Source organism: Oncorhynchus gorbuscha, linkage group LG11 (assembly GCF_021184085.1).
Source record: "Oncorhynchus gorbuscha isolate QuinsamMale2020 ecotype Even-year linkage group LG11, OgorEven_v1.0, whole genome shotgun sequence".
Classification (NCBI taxonomy): Eukaryota; Metazoa; Chordata; class Actinopteri; order Salmoniformes; family Salmonidae; genus Oncorhynchus; species Oncorhynchus gorbuscha.
In genome coordinates, this window is record NC_060183.1 from 46,041,486 (window position 1) to 46,064,084 (window position 22,599).

The 22,599-nt window shown below is 42.6% G+C and overlaps 2 protein-coding genes across 4 annotated transcripts; both read left to right on the forward strand.

Annotated features, from left to right (window-relative positions):
* Positions 1-738: 738 nt before the first annotated feature.
* LOC124048760 (bone morphogenetic protein 10-like) lies at positions 739-6,101 on the forward strand. The gene is made up of 2 exons (XM_046369819.1): positions 739-1,370; positions 1,937-6,101. The coding sequence occupies exons 1-2, from the start codon at positions 1,007-1,009 to the stop codon at positions 2,998-3,000; spliced, it is 1,428 nt and encodes a 475-aa protein (XP_046225775.1). The 5' UTR covers positions 739-1,006; the 3' UTR covers positions 3,001-6,101.
* Positions 6,102-6,483: 382 nt separating this feature from the next.
* Positions 6,484-21,601, forward strand: smad4a (SMAD family member 4a). Of its 3 annotated transcripts, none has more exons than XM_046369820.1 (12): positions 6,485-7,035; positions 7,223-7,629; positions 7,757-7,931; positions 8,042-8,071; positions 8,176-8,379; positions 8,673-8,810; positions 12,234-12,341; positions 12,617-12,667; positions 14,178-14,361; positions 14,583-14,751; positions 19,760-19,898; positions 20,296-21,601. In XM_046369820.1, the coding sequence occupies exons 2-12, from the start codon at positions 7,390-7,392 to the stop codon at positions 20,505-20,507; spliced, it is 1,650 nt and encodes a 549-aa protein (XP_046225776.1). In that variant the 5' UTR covers positions 6,485-7,035; positions 7,223-7,389; the 3' UTR covers positions 20,508-21,601. The 3 variants fall into 3 exon arrangements, with proteins under 3 accessions (XP_046225778.1, XP_046225776.1, XP_046225777.1); XM_046369821.1 differs by having other exon boundaries at positions 6,485-6,824; XM_046369822.1 differs by lacking the exon at positions 8,673-8,810 and having other exon boundaries at positions 6,484-7,035.
* The last annotated feature ends 998 nt before the right edge of the window (positions 21,602-22,599 follow it).

Below are 22,599 nucleotides of genomic sequence, written 5' to 3' on the forward strand. Positions count from 1 at the left end.
TCGCTGAAACATCTAATCAGGAAATGTATTGAAATTCATTCTTGAATATTAGAACTACTGATAAGCATTTTGTTCTAACCAATATACTATTGGGTGTCAGATAGCCTCGCGGTTAGGAAGGTTGCTGGATCAAATCCCCGAGCTGACAAGGTATAAATGTCTTTCTGCCCTTGAGCAAGGCAGTTAACTGTTCCCTGGGTGCTGAAGACATGGATGTCGATCAATTAAGGCAGCCCCCTGCACCTCTCTGATTCAGAAGGGTTGGGTTAAATGCAGAAGACACATTTCACTTGAAGGCATTCAGTTGTACAACTAATGAGGTATCTCGCTTTCCCTATATAGTGAACTCAACAAAGGAAAGCACTGTCATGGATCGATGTACTCTGACCTCTTGTGGAACACCTGTAGCACTGCATTAGCGTGTCAATGACAGTGGTTCTGACTCACTTTTCAGAGGTTACTCTGAAAATGCATGTATGCTGATATCTAGTGCCCTCACTCAGATGTTGTAAAGAAATATATAGTTTGTCCTACAAGCATTAAGCAACATGTTCTCGGGTGGATTCTACATAAAAGATAATTCAAGCAGAAAATTATGTGTACAAGGCAAGTCTCCCCTCAGCAGTGGCCTGCGAACAGCCAGAGAAAAGCATGCATAGAAAGTAGTAGATAGAAGATGAGTGGAGTTGGAGTTAGAGGTCGTCAGCAGGCTGGCGGGCCCGGAGAGAGGCAGGGGGCGAGCAGAGCCCTAGTGACATCTCCAAACATGTCAGCACAGTGGGGTGGACAACACATCTCACCCTGCCCTCTGCACCCGATCACAAGATCAACAAGGACAAAGCTGTTTTCCCTCGACCCACACACCACCCTTTCAGCCCCAACCGAGACAAACTGCAGCTGGATAGGGGGGAACTGTTCTGCAGGTGTCCTCTGCTAAGGATCCTTTCATATTTCCATATTTGATACTCATCCTTTGGACCTGAACCTGCCCTTGAGTCATTCAGTCATGGTCGCTCCAGTGTTCTCCATACTGGGATACATCTACTCTCTTAGCCTCCTGCCCCTGCTACTGCCTGGTTGGAGCCAGGGCAGTCCCATCATGTCCCCTGAGGAGCCTCGACGGGGCCCTGGGGCCAGGGGTCTGGTGGATACCTCCATGTTGGAGCAGGATCAGGATGTAGAGCTGGACATGCAGGACTCTCTGGGTCAGTTTCTGTCTACGTTGAACCTCACAGAGCTGGAGGCCCGGGCAAGGCCCCGTGCCACCCGTAAAGAGCCACCAGAATACATGCTGGAACTGTACAACCGCTTTGCCAACGATCACACAGCGGTGCCCTCTGCCAACATAGTGCGTAGTTTCAAGAATGAAGGTAGAACACTTACTTCTATTTGTCTGAAGACATTTTTTATTTTTGTTTTACATTTTCTTATTTTTATCATCCTGAAAATGTATCTTTTGATATTATTAATTGTTGAGCTAACATGAAAAGCCACTCAAATGAGTTTTGTTTAATTTGAGAACTATAGCATTATACACTATATTGACTAATACAACTTAGTATGTCAAAAGGTATACACAGCTGTTTGTTTTCTTTTAGAGGAGTTAATAATTGACTGTAACTGTAAATCGCTTTTTGTTTTGGGCTCAGGTTAACTGCGATTGACTTTAAAGCAAGTTTTATGAACTTTAGCCCTAAATTGACAAGAATAAAACATTTTATTTGCCCTTAAAGAAACTTTTATTGAATTGAAATTGGTTTAACAGTTGCTTATTATTTCCTCTTCTTGAAGTCAGATGATATGATTGCAATCAAATCAAATTAACAAAAGAGCTAAAATGAAACCCTTATTATTGATGCATTATTTCATTTCAAATTGATTAAATCCAATTGAAGTCTAAACCCAATTCAGACCTTCATTGATATTTTAATTCCAGATTCCTCCCCCTACAGTGTGACGGTCAGGGGCGTGAGGAGACACCCCCTGCTGTTCAACATCTCCATCCCCCACCACGAGCACATCCTCACCGCCGAGCTTCGCCTTTACACCCTGGTCCAGAAGGACCGCAGACACTACGCCGGCCTTGACCGCAAGGTGACCGTTTACAAGATACATGAGGGGGGGCACTGGAGGAAAGAAGAGGGGAGGGACAGAAGAAGGAATGAGCAGGAGACAGACGAAATTGAGGAAATGGAGGAGCTGGCAACACGGCACGTCTATGGTAAAGACGATGTCTGGGTCACCTTCGACCTGACCAATCAGGTCAACCTTTGGCGGAAGGCAGAGAGCTCCACCCACCGACTGGAGGTCCACATTGCAAGTCTGAGGTGCAAAGGTGGGAAGACCCGCCAGGAAGTCAGAAAAGAGGCTGGAAAGAAAGAGTTGGTCGATGTGTATGTTGACATGGGCTTGGATGAGAAACACAAGCCAGTGGTGATTGTCTTCTCAGATGATCAAAGCAGAGACCATCGTGAGGAGGACAAGGGGGAGCTCAACCGGATGATGGAACATGAGAACGATGTGCCGGCTGACCTGGAGCTGAGTCCACACGGGAACCGGGGGGACCAGGCTGGGAGCGATGCTAGGAACACAGATGGAGTGGAGCTGGATGAGGAGACTCTCATGCAACTGCACTCCAACCTCTATTACGACACTCCTCCCCGAATCCGCCGCAACGCCAAGGGTGATCCCTGTAAGAAGATCCCTCTCTATGTGGAGTTTAAGGACATTGGCTGGGATTCCTGGGTCATACAGCCCATGGGCTATGAAGCCTACGAGTGCAATGGTGTATGCAGCTACCCTATGACCTCTGAGGTCTCGCCTACCAAGCATGCCATTGTCCAGACTCGGCTGAGCAGTAAGATTCCACAGAAGGTGTCACCAGCCTGCTGTGTTCCCACCAAGCTAGAGCCCATCTCACTCCTTTACGAGGATGGAGGAGTGGTCACCTACATGCACAAGTACGAGGGCATGGTGGTGGCAGAGTGCGGCTGTAGATAGTCATAGAACTGACTAAAGGTGCAGGAGAGAATTATAGAGACTTTGGATTAGCATAGACTGAGTGGTCCTCAGTTTCACTATCAAAGAAGAAATCCAGATCAAAAGTGCCGATTTGAAAATAACACATCCATTTCCACAAGCATCAAGGATACTTGCTTTGTGCGCTAGTAACTGATATATAGTAGGGCATGAATAATTTATATTTACAGTATCTAATGAACACGCAGCTTCAACTACATTTTAAGATAAAGATAAACAGGGAGGAGTAAATAGAACGATGACAGAGCAAAAGGGTGCATTAGATGATGGAAATTTGTCATTTGTGAAAGTACATTTGTTAGTATATGGAGATGATATAAAATGCTATTTTACAATGCCAGCAATATAATGTGATTTTGTAAAAACAAAAAAGAAACACAAAAAAATATTTGAATGTGAATATTATGCTGTTCTTTATAGTTTGTATATGTTTGTCATCTTACATTTGACTTTAATCGTGACGATTTGTTGGTATGTACTGTCAGATATGCACAAAACTCTCTTGGTTTAAATGACAGAAAAACAGAACAGATCACTCCTGCATGCCCAGTATATATACATGCTGTTCCATAAATATAACCGTATATTCTACATGCAAAGACAGATGCTCATTCTAAAAGAGCGCAGGTTGAATGGTGTTTGATATTTCAAATATGAGTGCTTCCATGATGGACTAGATGTCATAAAATGTGAAATGAAATGTATTATAGAAACACACGTGTTCCAGAAATGTATTATGGGAATGCAACTTTGTTTGAGGTCGTCTTTTACCAAGGCCTGTGGACAAGCCAAGAATACATGTTCATGACAGAAGTTAATCTTGCATAGATTTGAATAGAGTGGCATTGTGCAAAATGGTATTGATCAATGCAACTTCCATATGAAAAACCTTTCAAGAATGGCATTGCTCCAAAAGTTTTTATATTTATTTTCGGTAATACCAATTACCCTACCGAAGACATTCTTTCAAAAAGTATACTCGGTCATAACATACTTTATATGGGCTAATAAATTCATAGAATAAAAAGGTAGGTTTTACATCTACCTAAGTCTAAGGGTGGTTTTTAACCTTCCAGACTTGGAATATTGTATTAACTCGCAAAGCAAGGCTTTTACTTGCCGCATATAGTTAAATGCACTAAAGAGGAACAATGGGTGCATATTGAAGATGAGCATGCTTATCCCCAGAATCTGTTTACTTGTCTATTTTATAAGGATAAAGCTAAGAACATCAACAACTGCATAGTTAAGAACACTGTAACAATATGAAAGGAAATGAACATTATGGAATAATCGTGGATCGCTTTTCTGAATTCACTGATAAATTGGTCCACATGGAAAACCAAAGGCATATAAACCGGAAATGACTTGGTAACAGGAAAGACATTTATTTCCATGACAGAATTAAAAAAGTAATTTTGGACTGACCAATGTATAGTTTCAAATACATGCAATTTAAAAGCTATATATCACAAAATGTCGATTTGAAATATTTTGGACATCAGAGCAATCTTGCATATAGAATGTTATTATAGAATAGACAAATTTCACAAATTCCACAGCATAACGGCAGAGTCAGGTCTGAAGTGTAAAACTAACAATGATTCAATAATCCATTCTGTCTGGGTTATGCTATAATGTCCAGAAATTGTGAGTGGAGCTAGAAATTTGGGTGTCTGAAGTATTACAATGTAAATTAACTTTGAATCTGTCTGCATATTTCAAGACATGGCATATGGAGGTGTATTGATACCCAATGGACGATTCTCCTCTCATCACTCATCTTGAATTTTATTAAATAAAAAACATGTAAATCAATTAAACCACCATCATTAACACAATGGAAAAATCAAATGATTTATTATGGAAATATTGAAATAGCAAGGGCAAACGAGAAAAGTGAATTGGTACAATTTAAGGCCATGTGGCAACAATAACGCAGGCACTAGGGATGGAGATGTGAGCATGTGGGTCTGGGCAGTAGAGATTTAGTCGTTGTTTGTGAGCATCTGTAAGTGGTTGTTTGTATTTTTTAATTAAAAAATATATATTAAAACCTTTCAAGAGGAGTGTCATATCAGGTCAGAGAATGTGAAATCAAAGGGTGAACAATTTAGAAGGTGTTATGGCTTTTAAAAAAAACCTTTTTTATTTTATTGCAGATGACTTTGTCTCTGCAAAATGTCAAACCTCTACATTTGGAGAAAGCAAAAGCAAAAAGGTACAGATCATGTACAAAGCCTTAGATTAAGTTTGCCAGAAAAAAAGTAATTTTTCCTGAATACATAATATACTGTCCATGTCCATGGAACCAAATGAATGTTTTAAATAATTTCTGCCCACTTATTATTGGGCTAATCTATCTCCCTCAGTCCGACTCACACCCTCTACCACCCCACAATCACACATCCTTCTAGAGCCACATGCAATGCAAGCATTGGTGATAAGGAGGTGTTAGGGCCTGGAGACGTGTAGACCATCACTCAGGATGAGAAACCATTCCAAGTGGAGAGCAGTAGGGAGAGTGTGCTGTCAGATTCCTGGGCCCCAACACCAACAATCTCTATGGAACATTCAATACACCCCCCAGCCAGCCTCTGTTTACTGGCCAGTCTCTCTCTATTCACCACTGCCTGGCCCCAAACACTCCCACTTCCCTTCTCTGACATGGATACTCTGGGGCCCTTATCATGGCGTTGCCTGCAGTACAGATGGAAAAAAAAACATGTCACATCACCACTCCTCTTCTGCTGTCAGCAGACTGAAGGAGAGACAACCTCTATGGAATCACGCTGAACTTTTAAACCAACTGGACTTGGTTCTCAGTCAAGATTTTCTTTTCACTGCCATGCATTTGTTAATCAAAACTATACTGTATACTGTACCTAATAGCTATTGAGCTGTTACATATATTATTTCAGAGTATTTATTCATGACTTGAAAGGTGATGGTTATTTATTTAGTAAATTTGATGTGCATGTGAAAGTTCAGTACTTATTGCATCCTGTGGAAATGAATTCTTTTGAGGAAAAATAAACTTGATTTGTTTTGCAGCACGAAGACACGGTGGGCATATGGTGTTGTTGAATGAAATGCCAGATGAAATCTCCAGAATGTTGGATAAGCACATAGGTATATGGTACATTTACTTGGAAACTAATTACACTTGTAGGTTATAAACCAGGAGCAGAGATTGACTCATGAAGGCACATCTTGGTTACGCAGACCTCATTTATGGGACTTATGAACACTTCTACATGAGTTTGTAGGACAGCTGCATGTGAAAATTACATGAATATTGTATAAATGACATGTGTTAGTCATGAATGGAAAACAGAATGAACACACCGATGAGAAATCAAAACGGAACCTTATCAGCTCTAGGGCCATGTTATTTGCTGCCCAGCCTGGTTCTCTGAACTCACAGAACGTGCTCCCCCTGCTGACATGAGTAGCACTGGAGCAATGCACCCCATTGCACATTTGCACTGGAGTCGCGAGGGCGTTGCAGGGAAGAGAGGGAATTGTTTATTTTCGTAGCTAGCGCTTTAGCATTGTTTACCAGTCAGTATATCGCGACCGTTGTTTGTCTTGTTTCGCCACTGGCACAATTGAGAAACATCAAAGAGTCGCACCATATCTCAGAATTAGAAGATATTCAAGTATTGGTTCGAACTTCGATTCAAAGAACACTGGTTTTGTTGTCGGCGAGCAAGCTAACTAGTTCAACGATAATAACATTTTAGGTTTGCTACGAGAAAGTATTAGATGTTTTTTTTTAAATGGTAATTTCCGCTACACTGACTATTAGCTACAACTTATCCACACGGGGCACGTCGTTTTTTGATTTTAAGCGAGCCTACTACTGTAGCTAGCTAGCTAGCGTATTATGCTGTGACATATCTAAACGTTAACCATAGCTATTAAGCCAGTAAGCTGGGTATTTGCGTTAGCTAACGTTAAAACCAGGAATTTTATGCAAAATAGTTAGCTTTTGTAAGTAATATTTTTTTAAACTACCTAGCTAAGATTGTGTAGGAAAGTAGCTAGCTAACTTTGGTGCTAACGTTTGCTTGCTAGCTAACTAAACATGGTGGCATTATTAATTTGCTGCCAGTCAATGCTTCTATGCGTTGATAGTACGGTAGTGCTCTAACGTTATTTTCTTGCTCCCTCACTGCAGTCTGTCCTGTACACCCCACCTGTAGAGTGAAGGGGACACATTCCATTCTAACCCTGGCAAAAGGTTTCAGAAAATGTGTTTTTGACTCATTGATCTGGAGTGACGACTGAACTGGAAGCCTCCTTAAGATTGAACTCCAAGTTATAGAGACTGGAACGGTGAGCAAGATGTCGATCACAAACACCCCCACAAGCAATGACGCTTGTCTGAGCATCGTGCACAGCCTGATGTGCCACAGACAGGGTGGAGAGAGCGAGACCTTCGCCAAGCGAGCCATTGAGAGCCTTGTTAAGAAACTGAAGGAGAAGAAAGATGAGCTAGATTCTTTAATCACAGCCATCACCACCAACGGAGCTCACCCCAGCAAGTGTGTCACCATACAGCGCACCCTGGATGGACGCCTGCAGGTAATGGGGTAGCTTGGTCATTCATTAGGGCATCCCGAAGTAAAACATTTTGCAACTTAAAGTGAAAAATAGTGTTTCTTATTGGACATAACATGTTCATAACTCTTGTCTTCTCATATCTGCTCAGGTTGCGGGGCGTAAAGGCTTCCCCCATGTGATCTATGCAAGACTGTGGCGGTGGCCTGACCTGCACAAAAATGAACTGAAGCATGTGAAATACTGCCAGTTTGCTTTTGACCTCAAAGCTGACAACGTGTGTGTTAACCCATACCACTACGAGAGGGTGGTATCACCAGGGATTGGTGAGTGGGATTTATTTTCTCCTCTCTTGAATACTGTTGTTTAGCCACTCTGACTTTTCCTTTGAATTCTAAGTTGGATCGAATTTGTGTCCTTCTACTTCTCTTCACAGACCTTTCAGGACTGACTCTTTCAAGCTCAGGTAAGGGAGGCTCTCGCTCTGTACTAGTAATTTGCAGTTCACAATGGAGGATTAAAGTGAAGTTCCCCAAAACCTCAACCCTCTCACCCTACCTGCCCTACCAGGCACACTCATTGTCAAAGATGAGTATGAATTTGAGAACCAGCCATCTCACTCCGGCGCGGACAGCCACCATCAGACCATCCAGCACCAACCCTCCAGACCGGGGGGTCCCCAGGAGTTCAGCAGCCCGACCCTGCTCCCTTCCCCCGAGGGCAGCAGCTCAGCCTCCACCTCTGCCTTCTCCAGCCTCGCTGCTGGAGCTTCAAGTGAGACACTGTGTTGTGTTTAACCCTCCCCTGTCTTGTAGTTCATTACTCCCTTTAAATGTAAAGTTTCATTTTGTGGTGAATAAGCTTCTGACATAAATACAGGACACAGTGGATCCTTCGTACCCCAAGTCAAGGTCATGCTGAGAAGTTTTTCAGATGTCATTCCTGATCACTTTTGTTTGTGTGTGTGTCTGTATCATGGTGTATGTATGTGTGTTTGTGTTTGGCTGTGTGTGCTTATTGTTTTCCATACCCACCCACCCTGGCCTGTCCTGCTTCTGTCCCTATAGCCCAGTCCAGTAGCCTTCTGTCAGGGAGCCATATCAGTGAAGGTCTGCGGCAGCTATCCTCAGGGCCAGGCCCAGCACAGGGACAGAGCTCACAGCAGAACGGCTATCCCCTGGCACAGAGTGCCACATACCATCACAGTAAGCACCCACACTCAGCCCTCCAAATGTAATACAATACCAGATACAATACTTTTCTTTAATGAATCCGACAGGAAGGATATACTGCTTCCCCAAGACCAGGCCCAAATTCCCATCATTCATGTCAAGAAAAGATGGAAATACAGGGGGCAGAGGTCAGGGTGCCTTGTGAGAATTTGTTGGCAAGTGGGTAAACTGCCTTTACCATCTGTTCTATTGGCCAACGTGCAATCACTGGAAAATAAACTGGAGGATCTATGAATGAGACTATCCTACCAACGGGACATGGAAACTGTAATATCTTATGTTTCACCAAGTTGTGGCTGAACGACGTCTTGGCTAATATAGAGCTGGCCGGGTTTTCCGTGCATCGGCAGGACAGAGCAGCCACGTCTGGTAAGACAAGGGGTGGGGGGTCTATTTGTCAATAACAGCTGGTGCATGATGTCTAATATTAAAGAAGTCTTGGAGGTATTGGTCGTCTGAGGAATTGTACCTCATGATGAGCTGTAGACCACACTTATCTACTAAGAGTTTAAATTTATATTATTCATAGCTGTCTATTTACCACCACAAAACCGATACTGGCACTAAGACCGCACTCAATGAGCTGTATAAGGCCATAAGTAAACAAGAAAATGCACCGGGGACTTTAATGCAGGCAGACTGACCTAATTTCTACCAGCATGTGCAACCAGAGGAAAATAAACTCTAGAACACCTTTACTTCACACACAGAGATGCATACAAAGCTCTCCCTCACCCTCGTCAGATGTGGCAAGGCTTGCAAAATATTACGGATCACAAAGGGAAACCCAGCCGCGAGCTGCTCAGCGACGCAAGCCTACCAGATGAGCTAAATGCCTTTTATGCTCCCTTCGAGGCAAGCATGCATGAGAGCACCAGCTGTTCCGGACGAATGTGTGATAACGCGCTCCATAGTCTGTGAGCAAGACCTTTAAACAAGTCAACATTCACAAGGCCATGGGGCCAGACGGATTACCATGATGTGTATACAGAGGGGACCAACTCGCAAGTGTCTTCACTGACATTTTCAACCCCTTCCTGACCGAGTCTGTAATACCTACATGTTTCAAGCAGACCACCATAGTCCCTGTGCCCAAGAAAACGAAGGTAACCTGCCTAAATAACTACTGCCCTGTAGCACTCACGTCGGGAGCCATGAAGTGCTTTGAAATGCTGGTCATGGCTCATATCAGCACAATCATCCCATAAACCCTAGACCCACTGCAAAAGTCATCCACAGATGACACAATCGCACTCCACATTGCCCTTTCCCAATTGGACAAAATGAACACCAATGTGAGAATGCTGTTCATTGACAACAGCTCAGCGTTCAACACCATAGTGCCCTCAAAGCTCATCACTAAGCTAATTATCCTGGGACTAAACACCTTCTGAAACTCGATCATGGACTTCCTGGCGGGCCGTCCCCAGGTGGTAAGGGTAGGCGGAAATGCCTGCCACACTGATCCTCAACACCGGGGCCCCTCCTGTACTCCCTGTTCACCCACGACTGCGTGGCCAAGCACGACTGACTCCACGCCATCATTAAGTTCGCTGACGACACAACAGTTGGTGAAAAAAATATATTGGCTGTATAGCACACCCCCTCGTGTCTTATTGCTTAAATTAAATATGTTACGATGTGTATTTGGGGCATCACTTGTTTTAACGATGCATTGTTCCTACAACGGCTGAAGATGTAACGTGCATTTCCCAAAACACCATGCAGAGAACGTTCTTTAAGTGCGTTGTTAGATACTTAGAGGATAGAAAATAAAACCATCACTGCTCTCGGATCAGCTTTATTCATTCAAATCTTACCTTTTAACATTATAATTACTTCACAATAATGATGACTGATCAGTTTCTAGAGCGCTATCACCTATGGCTGTAAATATCAAGGTGGCTTATTATTCAAGGCTACCCAACAAATATTTTGAGGCAAGAAATTTGACAGTAGCCTATTGGCACAATTGATTGAACATGAAAGTGAAATATATAAAAATATATCATAGGCCCGTGTAGCCTAAATATATTTGAATGCAGTCATCTCAGTTTTCATTTGAAGCATCTAGTCATCCTTCACTTTTTTTTGTAACCATTGTAAAGACGACTTTGTAGTCAACCCTGTTCAGAAGTTATCAGCCTTCACAGTCAGACAAACCTTGATTTTATGTTTAGCGGAGATCTAACGACGCACTTAGCTGTTCTACGAGTGGTCTGAGGCAGTCGATAAATAACAAGTGCAGCTTTAGTTACGCTGGTTTTGGGAAACACCACAGAGATTTAATAGTGCTGCTACTAAGGTCCTAATGATGAACTTAGCCATAAGATGTTTTTGGGAAACCGGGCCCAGGGGTGCGTTCAGTTTGCTTGAACGTTTACAATGTTGCGGAACAGTTTGTGCTGAAAGACACGTTTCCCCAAAACGTTCTTGCACATTCTACAACAGACTTTGATGTACGTTTGCTCCCGTTTGGTGGGCGTGGCTTGAGGCAATAAGTGATGTATTTAAAGGGCAGTGGCCACGCTGACGGCGTTCCACAACCCAACACCTCCCAGTTTTTCAACTGGTCGTTCAGTACAGCACCGTTTCCATTCAATTGAATATGCCAGAACGTAAACAAGTACTGAACGCAGCCCAGGTCCATCACACTGTCTGGAGGTTCTGGCTCTATGATTGGATAGAGCGCACAGCTGAGCACAGTCAGCACAGATGCTTCTCTCATGTTAGTGTGCACTGAGAAAGTGGGCATGATCATAATCCATATCCCCAACTCTCCAGTAAGTTGTGACGAATTGATTTACAAAACTCAGTACGAGTCTGACTTTGTACGAGACTGAATTTAGGACAAAATTAGCATATTTCCACTTTGTAGTCAATTTTGACACAAACGTGTGTTTCTGACTCGTATTGATGCCCCATAGGCCATTTAAAACCAGAGAAGTTGATTCTAAGGACAAGTTGACCTTTAAAGGGAGTGGGCACCTGTATTCATCAGCCTAAATATAACTCTCACTGCCTATGCTATTAGCAATTACAGAAATGACCTGCACTTACAAGCAACCATTACAGGTAGCACTCACATTCATCCGCCCTCCATATACCATAACAGCCTTCATATTTCCTCCCTGCTGCTTTTCACAGTAACCCTATTAACTTCTCAGAACCTAGACGTTCTCAACATTTTTCTTCTCTCAAAAAAGCTTTTCAGCATTACCACATTGCATCTCCAGTGGGTTCATTCCTCCTCTGTCAGTTATAGAATTCCTCTCACCCCTGTGACTGTAACCTATGTATGTGTCAAGTGTGATTTTGAGTTGTGGTTAGTTCAAAGCTAGGTCTTTTCTTGCTATATTGATGGTCTGACGCAACGGGTGATTGTTCTGCTTTCAGGTGCCACCTCAGGCTGGCTGAGAAACGGGAACTTCTCCCCCTCAGTGCCTCACCACCAGAATGGGCACCTGCAGCACCACCAACCCATGCCCAACACCCCACACTACTGTGAGTGGCTGTGTTGGCCCCCTCTCTGGGTATACAGCTAGTGGTGCTGCCGCCAACATCTGAGCCTAACATATGTTGTCTCCCACAAAGCAACAAGCTAACATTGATTTCATGTAACAAAGATTATGGTCTTGTGAAACGAGAGCTATTTTCCCCAAATTATGTGAATTTGTACTTATGCCATTCAACATACATTTTTTGTTCATTTAGCACGAGCAGTACAAACAGCACCATTCTCTGGATTGTTGTCTTATTTACCTGCCATTCTCTTCCAGGGCTCTCGCATAATGAGATTGCATTCCAGACCCCCATATCCAATCACCCTGGTGAGTCTGTGTGCAATGTTATTCAGAGAGTATGTGTCCCCATCTGATCCGGCATGAGTTGTGAAATACAGTGCCTTCAGAAAGTATTCACACCCCTTGACTTAATTCCACGTTTTGTGGTGTTACAGCCTACATTTAAAATTGATTACATTTAATGTTTTTCACTGGCCTATACACAACACCCCATAATGTCATAGTGGAATTATGTTTTTACATGATTATTTTTTTAAACAAATGAAAAGCTGAAATGTCGATAAGTATTCAACCCCTTTGTTATGGCAAGCTTAACGTTCAGGAGTACAAATGTGCATAACAAGTCACATAATAAGTTGCATGGACTCACTCTGTGTGCAATAGTGTTTAACATTATTTTTTTAATGGCTACCTCCTATCTACTCCACACATACAATTATCTGTAAGGTCCCTGAGTTGAGCAGTGAATTTCAAGCACAACCACAAAGACCAGGGAGGTTTTCCAATGGTTTGCAAAGAAGGGCACCTATTGGTAGATGGATAAAAAAGAAGCAGACATTGAATATCCCTTTGAGCATGGTGCAGTTATTAATTACATTTTGGATGGTGTCAATAAACTTAGTTACTACAAAGATACAAGCACCCTTCCTAACTCAGTTGCCGGAGAGGAAGGAAACCGCTCAAGGATTTAACCATGAGGCCTGTGGTGATTTTAAAACCGTTAGAGTTTAATGGTTGTGATAGGAAAAAACTGAGGATGGATCAACAGCATTGTAGTTATTTTGCAATGCTAACAAATGACAGAGTGAAAAGAAGGAAGCCTGTACAGAATAAAAATATTCCAAAAGGCGCATCCTGTTTGCGACAAGGCACTAAAGTAATACTGCAAAAAATGTGGCAAAGAAATGTAATTATTTGTCCTGTATACAAGGTGTTATATTTGGGGCAAACACAACACATCACCTAGTACCACTCTTCATATTTTCAAGCATGGTGGTTGCTGCATTATGTTATGGGTATGCTTCTCATTGGCAAGGACTATACACTGGAATTGCTGCTTACAAAGATGACATTGAATGTAGCCTAGTTACAAATTTGACTTGAATAGGCTTGGAAATCTATGGCAAGACTTGAAAATGGCTGTCTAGTAATAATCAACAACCAACTTGATAGAGCTTGAATTGTTTTGAAGAATAATGGGCACATATTGTACAATCCAGGTGTGCAAAGCTCGTAGAGAGTTACCCAGAACGACTTACAGCTGCCGAAGGTGATTCTAACACTCGGGGTTGAATACTTATCTAATGAAGATTAAGTGCTTTTATTTTCCATACATAAAAAAATAAAAATAAAATTCTACTTTGACATGAGTATTTTATATAAATCGTTGACAAAAAAATACCATTAAATCCATTTCAATCTTACTTTGTAATAGCACAATATGGACATAATCAAGATGTGTAAATACTTTCTGAAGGGATTGTAGACGGTATAGAGACCGAGACCAATTGATGGTGGTTCTTTCGTTCTGTTCCAGCACCTGACTACTGGTGTTCCATTGCCTACTTTGAAATGGATGTTCAGGTTGGGGAGACGTTCAAGGTTCCGGCCAGCTGCCCCACGGTGACTGTGGACGGATACGTGGATCCCTCGGGAGGGGACCGCTTCTGCCTGGGTCAGCTCAGCAATGTCCACAGGACAGAGGCAATCGAGAGAGCCAGGTACTCTACCATAGAGAAGGGAAGGATTTAATGTCTTTGCGAAATGAAATGGCTAAGTAGAGTGCCTTCCACTCCCTTCAGTTTTTTTACATCATTCATATTTTTTGGAAGAGTATTAGTGTACCATAGCAATATAAAGTGTTTTTTTAGGCAGATAAAATATATTGTCATGCTGTCTCTGTTTGCTTCTCTTCTTCCCTTCTTTCTTCCTGTCTCTATAGACTTCACATTGGTAAAGGGGTGCAGCTGGAGTGTAAAGGGGAAGGGGACGTGTGGGTGCGTTGCCTTAGCGATCATGCAGTGTTTGTGCAGAGTTATTACTTGGACAGGGAGGCAGGACGTGCTCCTGGAGATGCAGTGCACAAGATCTACCCCAGTGCCTACATCAAGGTGAGATATTATATTTTTTATTGTATTCCATTGAGCTTTTATTTTGCACTCTTTTTATTATTTGAATTACTTCTATACTTATTTTTGTCGTATAGTTGAGATGGTTACCTGCAAGTGAATATGTCATTGTACTGTATACACACTGCGTATTCTGTGCATATGACAAATATATTTGATATCACAGCCCACAGACTCACTGCTGAGGAATGGCACCCCTAAGTAAACAAGGACATGTTTTTCTGATCTGTATTATTTACATGCATTGTGTCTCAGTGGTTATTTGACTGCTATGGAAGGTTGATTGTTCTCAAAACTGGTTCAAATCTGTACGTTTTAGACCGTTGAACCTTTGGATGAGCACAGTTATTCAAATATCTGAACTGACTTTAGTATTCATTTTTGAGAAGAAAGGCCAGTTTTAAAAGTTAAAAAGCTAAATTTGATTATCCACGTGACATTGTTACATACAAGGATATACCATGACATTTGATGTAATAAACAACAAATGTTTGAATGTAGTTCTTATGACATGCACGCTCAGTAGCTTACATACATATTTCTATTTTTGTCGGCCAATCGAAGCGGGACTTTATTCATTTAAAGGCTACATTTCTAGCAAGTGAATTGATGAGATATTTAATCAATGCAAGATGGAATCAAAATGACAGAATTAAAAGTTAACTAATGAGGAGGAGTAGGCCAACAGGTAGGTTGTTTAATCTGAATGGGTGTTATGTGTAAACAAGGACAGGAAGAAAGCGCAAGGTTTCCGTTAGGGTTATAAAAAAAATAATAGAAAAGCCGTTAAATAAATATTTTGCACCCGCTACAGACGGCTATATTGTTCTGCTAATACAGGACTAGTAAAGGCCCAGTGCATTATTTTTGTATCAAAAACTGATTTTTCAGGGGGTGCCGTCTTTCTCATGAAACCGCTTGCATGGGCGGTGCCCTTTTGACAACTGTGTTTTCCCGCTAATTGCATTATGGATCAAACATTTGCGCATGGTCTAATGCCTTGTGGTCCTTCTGTAGCTCAGTTGGTAGAGCATGGTCTAATGCCTTGTGCGCATTGCTGTGCTTATAATGTGAAGAATAGTTCAGCAACATTTTAAGCTAAACTTTCTGATCTGTTGCATCGGACTCATTTGCTTTTTAACTTAAAAAAAAACATGTAACCTAGGCCTACTGATTGTATGAATTTGGCATCTATCTTCCCACATCTGTCCCAGAGTCTGTTTGGAATAGTCTATTTCTACCTCGACAAGCTGACCAATATAATAGATCTATATCTAAAAACCAACTTCTTACTGAATTCTGCACATCAGAATTCGGTAAGGACTGCACGTTGTTGCATCCTCGACTTGCATGTTCTGTTAATATGAATTGCCATAATCTACATGGGATTTCTGTCATTCTGAGCACCGCGGGTGGACACCCTAAAGGTTACGCACCCAATGCATAAGGGTCCGGCAGATTTCTCTAATGTCCGGTAAATTAAAATGGAAAACTTGCCCCTACAGTACACATTTTTATTGTAGCTGTGGACAAGCACGCCTGATTCAACTTGTCAACTAATCATCAAGCCATTTGATTAATTAAATCAGGTATGTTTGTCTGGGGCTGCGACAAACGTGTGCTGTTGTGGGGGGTACTGGAGTTGGGAAACACTGCTGTAATCGATGCAGTCGAGACCTGCAGTCAAGACCAGTACTATGAGATGGGATGATAAATAACCTATGGTAGCTAGAAGTTTTCTAACTAGCATGAGTCGGCTTTGATACATTCTACATCTCTCTCTGCTTGCCCTGCACTCCTGCGTCCCAAACACACCGGCCCCTCCCCCTGTTGCAACAGCAGAGTGCCACCACTTGTCCCTCGCGCAGCAATAAGTGCTCAGGTTAAAGAAAATACGTACAAAAAAAACAATGTATTTCGACTATCCGGATATCAAATTTCATAATATATTATTTGAATAGTGAAATTATTTCAGTTGCCCATCTCTAGTTGAACCCCTCCTTTTTTATTTATTTGACCTTTATTTAACCAGGTAGACTAGTTGAGAACAAGTTGGCGACCTGACCAAGATAAAGCAAAGCAGTGCGACACAAATAACAGAGTTACACATGGAATAAACAAACATACAGTCAATAATACAATAGAAGAAGTCTATATACAGTGTGTGCAAATGAGGTAGGATAAGGGAGGTAAGGCAACAAATAGGCCATAGTGGCGAAATAGTTCAAATATAGCAATTAAACACTGGAGTGATAGATGTGCAGAAGATGAGTGTGCAAGTAGAGATACTGTGATGCAAAGGAGCAAAATAAATTAAATAACAGTATGGGGATGAGGTAGTTGGATGGGCTATGTACAGGTGCAGTGATCTGTGAGCTGCTCTGACAGCTGGTGCTTAAAGCTAGTGAGGGAGATATGAGTCTCAAGCTTCAGTGATTTTCGTTCCAGTCATTGGCAGCAGAGAACTGGAAGGAAAGGCGGCTGAATGAGGAATTGTCTTTGGGGGTGACTAGGGAAATATACCTGCTAGAGCGCATGCTTCGGGTGGGTGCTGCTATGGTGACCAGTGAGCTGAGATAAGGTGGGGCTTTACACCTAGCAAAGACTTAGATGACCTGGAGCCAGTGGGTTTGGTGACGAATATGAAGCGAGGGCCAGCCAACGAGAGCATACAGGTCGCAGTGGTGGGTAGTATATGGGTTTTTGGTGACAAAACGGATGGCACTGTGACAGACTACATCCAGTTTGCTGAGTAGTGTTGGAGGCTATTTTATAAATGACATCGCCGAAGTTGAGGATCAGTTTTATGAGGGTATGTTTGGCAGCATGAGTGAAGTATGCTTTGCTGCAAAATAGGAAGCCGATTCTAGATTTAATTTTGGATTGGATATGCTTGATGTGAGTCTGGAAGGAGAGTTTACAGTCTAACCAGACACCTAGGTATTTGTAGTTGTCCACAAGTCAGAACCGTCCAGAGTAGTGATGCTGGATGGGCGGGCAGATGTGGGCAGCGATCCGTTGAAGAGCATGCATTTAGTTATACTTGCATTTAAGAGCAGTTGGAGGCCACGGAAGGAGAGTTGTATGGCATTGAAGCTCGTCTGGAGGGTTGTTAACACAGTGTCCAAAGAAGGGCCAGAAGTATACAGAATGGTGTCGTCTGCGTAGAGGTCGATTAGAGAATCACCAGCCGCAAGAGCGACATTGATATATACAGAGAATAGTCGGCCCGAGGATTGAACCCGGTGGTACCCACAGAGACTGCCAGAGGTCCAGACAACAGGCCATCCGATTTGACACACTGAACTCTGTCTGAGAAGTAGTTGGTGAACAAGGGGAGGCAGTCATTTGAGAAACCAAGGCTGTTGAGTCTGCCAATAAGAATGTGGTGATTGACAGAGTCGAAAGCCTTGGCCAGGTCGATGAATACAGCTGCACATCTTATCGATGGTGGTTATATTGTTTAGTACCTTGAGCGTGGCTGAGGTGCACCCATGACCAGCTCGGAAACCAGATTGCATAGCGGAGAAGGTACGGTGGGATTTGAAATGGTCGGTGATCTGTTTGTTAACTTGGCTTTCGAAGACCTTAGAAAGGCAGGGTAGGATGGATATAGGTCTGTAGCAGTTTGGGTCTAGAGTGTCTCCCCCTTTTGAAGAGGGGGATGACCGCGGCAGCTTTCCAATCTTTGGGTATCTCAGACAGTACAAAACAGAGGTTGAACAGGCTAGTAATAGGGGTGGCAACAATTTCAGCTGATAATTTTAGAGAGTGTCCAGACTGTCTAGCCCGGCGGATTTGTGGGGGTCCAGATTTTGCAGCTCTTTCAGAACATCCGCTATCTGGATTTGGGTGAAGGAGAAATGGGGGAGGCTTGGGCAAGTTGCTGTGGTGGGTGCAGGGCAGTTGACCGGGATAGGGGTAAACAGGTGGAAAGCATGGCCAGCTGTTGATAAATGTTTTTCGAAATTCTCAATTATTGTGGATTTATTGGTGGTGACAGTGTTTCCTAGCCTCAGTGCAGAGGGCAGCTGGGAGGAGATGCTCTTATTCTCCATGGACTTTAGTGTCCCAGAACTTTTTGGAGTTTGTGCTACAGGATGCACATTTCTGTTTGAAAGAGCTAGTCTTTGCTTTCCTAACTGCCTGTGTATATTGGTTCCTAACTTCCCTGAAAAGTTGTATATCGTGGGGGCTATTTGATGCTAATGCAGTACGCCACAGGATGTTTTTGTGCTGGTCAAGTGCAGTCAGGTCTGGAGTGAACCAAGAGCTATATCTGTTCCTGGTTCTACATTTTTTTGAATGTGGCATGCTTATTTAAGATTGTGAGGAAAGCACTTTTAAAGAATAACCACGCATCCTCTACTGACGGAATGAGGTCAATATCCTTCCAGGATACCCGGGCCAGGTCAATTAGAAAGGCCTGCTCGCTGAAGTGTTTCAGGGAGAGTTTGACAGTGATGAGGGGTGGTCATTTGACTGCAGACCCATTACGGACGCAGGCAATGAGGTAGTGATCGCTGAGATCCTGGTTGAAGACGGCAGAGGTGTATTTGGGCAGGTTGGTTAGGATGATATCTATGAGGGTGCCTGAGTTTACAGATTTGGGGTTGTACCTGGTTGGTTCATTGATAATTTGTGTGAGATTGAGGGCATCAAGCTTAAATTGTAGGATGGCCGGGGAGTTAAGCATGTCCCAGTTTAGGTCACTTAACAGCACGAGCTCTGAAGATAGATGGTGGGCAATCAATTCACAGCTGGGGGCAGAAGGTGGTCTATAGCAAGCGACAATGGTGAGAGACTTGTTTCTGTAGAGGTGGATTTTTAAAAGTAGAAGCTCACAGACCTGGATAGTAAAACAGAACTCTGCAGGCTATCTCTGCAGTAGATTGCTACTCCGCCTCCTTTGGCAGTTCTATCTTGTCGGAACATGTGTGTAGTTTGCCCCATTGTGTGTAGTCCCTAACCCTCCCTGTGTGCTGTGCAGGTGTTTGACCTGCGCCAGTGCCACAGGCAGATGCAGCAGCAGGCAGCCACAGCACAGGCGGCAGCCGCAGCACAGGCAGCGGCAGTGGCTGGAAACATCCCCGGGCCTGGCTCTGTAGGAGGCATCGCCCCCGCCATCAGTGAGTCTCTCTCTTCACACTATTCATCCTTTAACCTGTCTGCCAAGCAATATATCCATCTGTCTTGTCTCCGAGCATCTTAGGACCTTACAGAAATGGCAAAATGTGTGCACTGCCTTAGACGTGTAACTCTATATAGGTAGTGAATCATTCTATCAAATATGTAGTACTACCCTCTAACTGGCGCAGCGGTCTAAGAGGTATCACTGCAGTACCTTGTTGGAATCCAGGATGCATCACAACTGGCCGTGATTGGAAGTCCCATAGGGCGGCGCACAATTGGCCCAGCAACATCCGGGTTGGGCCGTCATTGTAAATAAGAATTTGTTCTTAACTGACTTGCCTAGTTAAATAAAATAAAAAAATGTAACTATTGTTTGTAACCCTCTCCCTCCAGGTTTGTCTGCGGCGGCAGGTATAGGAGTGGACGACCTGCGCAGGCTATGTATCCTGAGGATGAGCTTTGTGAAGGGCTGGGGGCCTGACTACCCCCGGCAGAGCATCAAGGAGACTCCGTGCTGGATTGAGATCCATCTCCACCGTGCCCTGCAGCTACTGGATGAGGTGCTGCATACCATGCCCATCGCTGACCCCCAGCCCCTGGACTGAGTTATTGAACGGCAACACTAACTCGACACATGCTGGACTGACTGACTGCCCATGCCGCGTAGGCTAGCCATTTGAAGGCTGTCCGGGATGAGAGAGGGGTGTGAATTATAATTTTTTCTACCCACTGGCATCAAAGCCAGCCAGGGTTCCTTCTCTGAAGATACCAGCTAATGAATCTGTTTTCTACTTGCCTCAGAATCAGGATATACAGTCGTTACTCATGGATGCTTTTCATTCTGTTCTATTCATATCATCCTGTTCATTGACTGACAGAAGGCCATGACATGACACTTTATATACTGTATTTGAGTTTCAATGCTGTTTTTTTTATGGCATATTAGCTTAATTAAGCACTTTATTGGTTTGCTTTTCATGTGCTTGTTTTCAGTATGTTTAGGTATGCAGTGTGAGGGGTAGTTTCCGCATACATTTCTAGTTTATCTTAGAATATTCAGCTTTTGTAGCGATGAGCGGGATCCAGGCCAGATGGTGTTCACTTCAATAATGTTTTCAGATGCCTCAATGTCTAGACAGGTGTTCAGTTCATTAACATTTTTATCTCCACTTCATATTTCTGTAATCGTGACTTTGATGAATTGACTTGTGGTAACATTCCTTGGAGATATTGGAGGAAAGGTAAGGAAGTCTGAAGCCATATTGATGCCAAATGAACCCATATGAAAGGAAAGTTCAGAGCACAGTCGTGTGTCAGTATTGTGAAAGTTGTAAATAAATACATGATTTTATGACCAGATCCTGCATTGAGAATTTCAGCAATTGTGTGGGCCTGGACTACTTGTCACCGGGTTGTTTGAGCCGTGGTATGAGACAATATACCACAGGTATGATGCAAAACTACTTGTTTACTGTTCTAATTATGTTGGTAACATGTTTATAATAGCAATAAGGCACCGCTAAGGGCAGCCCTTAGCTGTGGCACTCCCTTTTTGGGCCTTATTGCTTAATTATATATTTTTCTGCCTTATGAGCATATGGTTTAAAGTTAGAAAATTATATGTAGGCTAAGGACAGATGTGATCCAGTGCTTGTCCTTTACCTTCATAATTAATGGAAATAAAATGGTGTATAATTTGTTTGGTGTTCATTCTTTCGCTTGGTCTTAGCACACAGCAAGGTTCTCCCTGTGGTGTATAAGAGGAAACTCACATCAGTCGGACTTCAGCAGGTGGCTGTCCTATTGCCTCTGACAAAAATATGTAGTGTAAATTTCCAGCCGATTCGACATGTTGCCTCACCACTGATTTTACAGCAGTTCATCCCCAATACTTTTATCTGTTCATCTTCTGTGTCCCTTCTCTATGACGACAGTCAACATAATGACTTATTTTTAACAAGAAAAAGTTTATTAATTTAAAGACAAGCCACAAATTAAGAAAACAACACTAAGCTAGCCTGAGCTCAAGTCTGAAATATTCAGAAAACCAAACTACATGTCTTTAATAGTTCCTATATTTCCATCATTACGACACACTGAGGGCTCTATTCAATCTATCGCTGAAGCTTTACAGATTGCGCGATAGAACTGTAAAAGTTATTTCCGATTGAGCCGACATATACAGCGTTTACCGTGAATGCAGCCTCCGTGGGAACATTGCCTTTAAATTGAATAGAGCCCTTGGCCTTAATGTTAATATGCCTTTATAAATATAAAAGTTCCACAGTTTCATCTTTTATGTAAAATACACATTACAAATCACCCTACACTTATCGGTTTTCTCTTGCCAATTTCAGAAGATATTATATACTAAGACGTAACTTGAAACAAAAAGTCACATGATATGTATATATAAATACAATACATTATCCAAAACAAGAGAAATCACAAAGTACTTTTGCCAACATATCAGATGAAATAAAATCATCCAAAAAGAACAAAACAAATATTTAAGAGACAAATAAATATTTCTTCCCATTTTGTCTATATTTACATCTTAGGGGGAAAGGGGTTCAAGGAAAAGGTTTCCCTAATATCCACTGCCAAATGCTTGTGCTTGCATTAGAGCGTGCTACAGTGGGCCACAACTCACTAGACCGTCAAATGGCACTTAAAATAGATCAAGAAAATATTGAA